At 40.4% G+C, this 5654-nt stretch overlaps 1 protein-coding gene across 1 annotated transcript in view; it reads left to right on the top strand.

The window, feature by feature from the left end:
• Positions 1 to 5654, top strand: part of LOC106874306 (DNA repair and recombination protein RAD54B) — a 53133-nt gene that overhangs the window by 12635 nt on the left and 34844 nt on the right. The window contains exons 2-3 of the mRNA XM_052973480.1: positions 507 to 582; positions 5168 to 5208. Coding sequence (XP_052829440.1) covers positions 514 to 582; positions 5168 to 5208 — 110 coding nt within the window. The 5' untranslated portion in view covers positions 507 to 513. The remainder of the gene's footprint in view (positions 1 to 506; positions 583 to 5167; positions 5209 to 5654) is intronic.

The raw sequence follows: 5654 nt of genomic DNA on the forward strand, positions 1-5654 counted from the left end.
TTTATCGACCCCAAAAGGATGAAAGGCAAAGTTAACCTCAGCAGCATTTGAACTCAGAACATAAAAGCCAGAAGCTTCCATAAATAATAATAATAATAATAATAAAGCTCTCAATATTCAGTGCCACACATAAAATGCACCTGTGCCAGTGCCATTTAAAAAGCACCTGTACCAGTGCCACATAAAAGGCGTCTATTCTGGTGCCATGCAAAAAGCACCCAGTACACTCTGTTAAGTAGTTGGTGTTAGGAAAGGCAGGCATCCAGTCATAGAAACCATGCCAAAACAGACTGCAGTGTGGTGCAGGCCTCCAACTCACCAGACCTTCTCAAACTGTCCAACCCATGCCAGCATGGAAAATGGACATTAAATGATAATGATGATCAACTAAATGTGGTTAAATTTGTGCAGAAACCAGAATATTTCATCTATTTTGTTTTTTTGTCTAAAATTTTCTATGAAAAAAACAAAATCAAGAAATGATTAATTTTTTTTATATTTGTCAGGTTTTCAATGAGGCGTTCTATAGCTCCCAGCCAAACAGGAGCAGCGAAGAGGACAAGGTTTTTGACACCTTTTAAGGTGAGGTTGTTCAAGTGTTGGAATTTTAGTCCATTTTGCAAAAGGAAATCATTCATTCTTAACTGTAGATCTTGAAGTAAATTGTTGTTGTTGGCATCCTTGTGTCTCAGGAGACAATGGAGTTGTGAATTAAATAATCCAGTCTGGTTTTTACATTCCATGTCCTTTACATCTCCTGCTGTGGTTGCGTAGTCCTATCCTTCACAAACACTCCCTCTGGCAGGGGACGCAGATGTAGCTGCCACTTTTTACAGCAGCACTGAAGTGTCCTCTCCAGTTTTGTGCAGGCCTGGGCTAGGTGTAAGAAAATCCTGGGTAGCCCAATCGTCAGGATTCCCCTCTTGACCTTGCTGACGTAGTCCAAAGGAGTGCAGAGCATTACGTTTGATACCAGTTTGGTTGCAGGAGCTGCCGGAAGAGTGTCGAGCAGAATACTAAACCGCCTACGGGGCTCCACTCCGGATTTTTGAAGGTTGTCCCCTTTCCGTAACCTTGGGTAGGGGCCCATACCAGGTACTGTCAGCTGGAGCCAGGGTCATCACTCCCTGAAGTAGTGAAGAAAATTGCTAATAGCATGGATCAAAAGAAGTTAAAAGCTTCTCAAGCTAACCAAAGCCAATATTTACTGTTATTTATAGCTTTATCTACTTCCAGTTCCCCAGTTAAAAATGAGTTGTTTCAGGTTCTCTTGAAGTTTTTCAACCACAGCTCTCAAGCATTCTGCCAACGGTCCTTAACAGTCTTCCCCTCCATAAATATATTGATTTGTGTTTTTAGTTTTTTTTTGGTGCAGTCCCCACCAAAAACCCCAGGCTTTGGATCTGGCCTGGATATTAAAAAACGTTGAGAACCACTGGTCTAAATTCTTGTGATGTAAATTCCCTCCCCTGCATTTTAAGTTTTTAGTGACCAAATAGTTTGCAGAGAACAGATAGTTCAAAATACTGTGTGGAAATATTCTGCAAGGGGTTACTTGTTAATCTGGATGGATTATCCTTTACAGTGTATAAAGACAAAACATTGAAGAAGTTTATGCTTTTGTGTTTAGTTCTTGGAGCATTTCAGTAAATGGGTGAACATAGAAGACAACAGCTGTTTGAGTCTTGAATAATCTCAACTCTCATATTGTCCGTTGTACCTTTATAACATAATCTTGACCTCTCTATCACGTATGTACCTTTACCATTTTATATTGAGCTCTCTGTAATCAACCACTTGTATGGAGGTTTGAGATTCTCTAACCCATAGTTTGGCCACACGTTTGGCACTAGCTTGGTTGCAGGAGCTGCCAGAAGAGTGTCGAGCCGAATACTTCTTTAATGAGGACCAAATTACCCTTTCCTCAATCTAAGTTCATCTGAACAATGGCAAGATCTTCACTTCTCACTCTCATTGGTACCAGACACCAGACCTTCCTTGGGCCATGTATATAAACAGTAAACAAATATTATTTAACGAGACCCTTATAGTTGTCTCATCAAAGCGGTATATTACTACACACCAAGAATTATATCCCTTCCATCTGGTTGTTACCAAATACTTCCCTTTAATGTAATTCTCATTCAACTTATAATGACTTTCGGTTTAATCCTTCAACTTCCAGATTCTTCTGTCAAATGTAAAACTTATTTTTTAAATTCTTTTACTTGTTTCAGTCATTTGACTGTGGCCATGCTGGAGCACCGCCTTTAGTCAAGCAAATCAACCTCAGGACTTAATTCTTTGTAAGCCAAGTACTTATTCTATCAGTCCTTTTTGCTGAACCGCTAAGTTATGGGGACGTTTTACACCAGCATCGGTTGTCAAGCAATGTTGGGGGAACAAACACAGACACACTAACATACACATACATATATACATATATACATATATACGATGAGCTTCTTTCAGTTTCCGTCTACCAAATCCACTCACAAGAGTTTGGTCAGCCCGAGGCTATAGTAGAAGACACTTGCCCAAGGTGCCACGCAGTGGGACTGGACCTGGGACCATGTGGTTGGTAAGCAAGCTGCCACACCTACGCCTATATTTATTAACATTTTTATTATTAATCATGCATTATCTCATAGCTTTGAGTTGTTGATGGTGTGATTGTTTATTTTTAGAATGACATTGTAAAGTAGGTGTGAGAGACTGGATCTGGCCAGTTCAAACATGAAGCAAGTAGAATCTTTGGGCCTGATATGGCCAGTTTAAATGCTAAAGACTTAAAACTTCAACTCAACTACTTCTCCTTGACTGTGCGAAAGCCTTAAAACTGCTGCTACTGTTGTCATGCCACCATTTTCTAGTGAAGTTAGGGCAGCAGACTCGCAGTTGTTGGATCGTGGTTTCGATTCCCAGACTGGGCGTTGTGAGTGTTTATTGAGCGAAAACCCCTAAAGCTCCATGAGACTCCGGCAGGGGCTGGTGGCGGACCCTGCTGTACTCTTTCACCACAACTTCCTCTCACTCTTTTTCCTGTTTCTGTTGTACCTGTAATTCAAAGGGGCCAGACTTGTCACACTCTGTGTCATGCTGAATCTCCCCGAGAACTATGCAAAGGGTACACGTGTCTGTGGAGTGCTCAGCCACTTAGACGTCAATTTCCTGAGCAGGCTGTTCTGTTGATCGGATCAACTGGAACCCTCGTTGTCATAACGGACGGAGTGCCATAGTATATTTGTAGACACAGGCATGGCTCTGTGGTAAGAAGTTTGTTTATCAGCCACAGGTTCAGGTCCCAGGTTCAGTCCTACTGCATGGCACTTTGGGCAGGTGTCTTCTCCTACAGCCTTGGGCTGACCAAGGCCTTGTGAGTGAATTTGGTAGATGGAAACTAAAAGACGCCTGTCATATATATATATATATATATATATATATATATATATATATATGGTGTATCTGTGTTTGTGCCCCCCCTCCCCTCCCACACTACTTGACAACCGGTGTTGGTGTGTTTACATCCCTGTAACTTAGCAGTTCGACAAAAAGGATTTGATAGAATAAGTATCAGGTTTTACAAAGAAGTCCTGGGGTTGACTAAAACTCTTCAAGGTGGTGCCCCAGCATGGCCACAGTCTAATGACTGAAACAAGTAAAAAAAATAAAAGATATTGTCTCCAAGACTGTTATTGTAATGGCTGTTGTTGTTGTTGTTGATGGAGGAATCAGAATGGTAAATGCAAGAATTGCCAGAGCAGCAGACAACTCTTTCTGCTGCTGTCTCCTAACAGCATTGCTTCTGATCCTTCACGTTCTTAGTTCAAATCTCACCGAGGTCAGCTTTGCCTTGCAGTCCTTCAGGGTTGATATAAATACCAGTTGGTCACTGATGTTAATCTAATCAACTTCCCTCTTGTCCCTAAAATTGCTGACCTTGTGCCAAAATTAGAAAGAATTCTTCTTTTTGCTGTTGTTGTTGGCATGGTATATCACCAAGGGTCTTGGTCACCTGTCACCGCCTTCAAGAGGCCCAACGCTTGAATGGTCTACCTTCCATGCTGGCATGGGTTTGATGGTTTGATTGAAAACTGGTAAGCTGGAGGGGGGAGTGGGGTTAGGGTTAGGTTCCAATCTGATCTGGCAAGGTTTCTATGGCTAGATGCCCTTCCTAATGCCAACCACTCCAAAAATGGATTGGACAATTTGACAGAAGCTGCATGAGACTTCTGTGTCTGTTTTAGCAAGGCTTTTACAACTGGCTGACCTTCCCAACACCAACCAATCAACAGGGTCACCAAAATAAGTACCAGTTGAGTACTGGTACTCTCCTAAAATTTTAGGCCTTGTACCTAAAATAGAAAGGATTATTATTATTATTGAGTGCGAGAGCAGTGCATGCCATCAAAGTGACACTGGGATAAAATATACGAAGCCCGGTATACCCATCATGACTACCCGTCTGATAAGGGTACACCAGGCACATGCATCACAACCATATGTGCGTGACATGGTGATCTCATATCAATATTAAATGGCGCATGATTTAGCAGGTGGGGCCCAGTTAGAATTTTCTTCAGGTCGAGTAGCCCATCACGCTCAAAAGATCCCTGAATAAAGTTTGTTTAAGGATGTTGAACAAAACACCCATGTTTCCAAAGGTGAATTATCCAAACCCCAAAGAATCCCTCTCAACACATAGCTATGATACTCCCCCACTACTTCTGCTCATGATCAGAGATGCACATATCGTCAGCCACCAAGGGACATGCTCAACTGGTTACAGTCAAACAACTGACAAGCAAATCTGTGGTATTGAGCAGAATATTTGCTGTAACCCATCTTTTTATACAGAGACAAAACAATGTTCATGATAACACTTCCAATCAGTTAAGACCAGAAGCCATGGGAGCCACTGCCCGATACTGCATCAAGGCATTTATTATTTTTATTATTATTGAGCAGACATTATTAGCATTTCAACAGCTATTCCTCACATTTATACAAATCACTTTTCATCCTTCACAGTTTTTTTTATCCCAAATCCTCTCTAACCCTTATTACTAACTCCTTTTATACAATATTCTTTATACATGAATTAATAAATTATGTTAATGGTTGTGGTTTCCATTTATTTAATTTTCTTTCTTTAATACGATTTCAGGGGGAGAATGAAGACCGAAAGAATGTTCCCCTTTTCAACAGGTAATTATGTCTATCCTTTATTTACCTGTGTTATCTGACTCCCTATAACATTTCATGTCACCACCAAACATTTCAGCTGTTTTCATTACGCTAGCGCCTGCCATAAGAGCACCAACAATTTGACCTCTTTGAAAGTCCGATAGATCTGTCATTTTAATGAATTTTAATTACCTTTTTTTGATGATATCTGAAAAGAAACAGCAATTTTAGCAAAACATATTAAGCAACACTAATTAAAAAATCAAAAAACATAAAAATCAAAAAGATTTTTACGGTTTTATAAATATTTCAAAATTATGATGCCATGATGCTAGGTGTTTCCATTATTTTGTCCAACCCTGTATATGTGTGTGTATATATATATGTAAGGACGACCGTGCAAACTCAAAAAGGAGAAATGGTGACGAATGGAAAAATAGAGGACTCCTTTTATTTAAACGCGTCAC

Source organism: Octopus bimaculoides, chromosome 1 (assembly GCF_001194135.2).
Source record: "Octopus bimaculoides isolate UCB-OBI-ISO-001 chromosome 1, ASM119413v2, whole genome shotgun sequence".
Classification (NCBI taxonomy): Eukaryota; Metazoa; Mollusca; class Cephalopoda; order Octopoda; family Octopodidae; genus Octopus; species Octopus bimaculoides.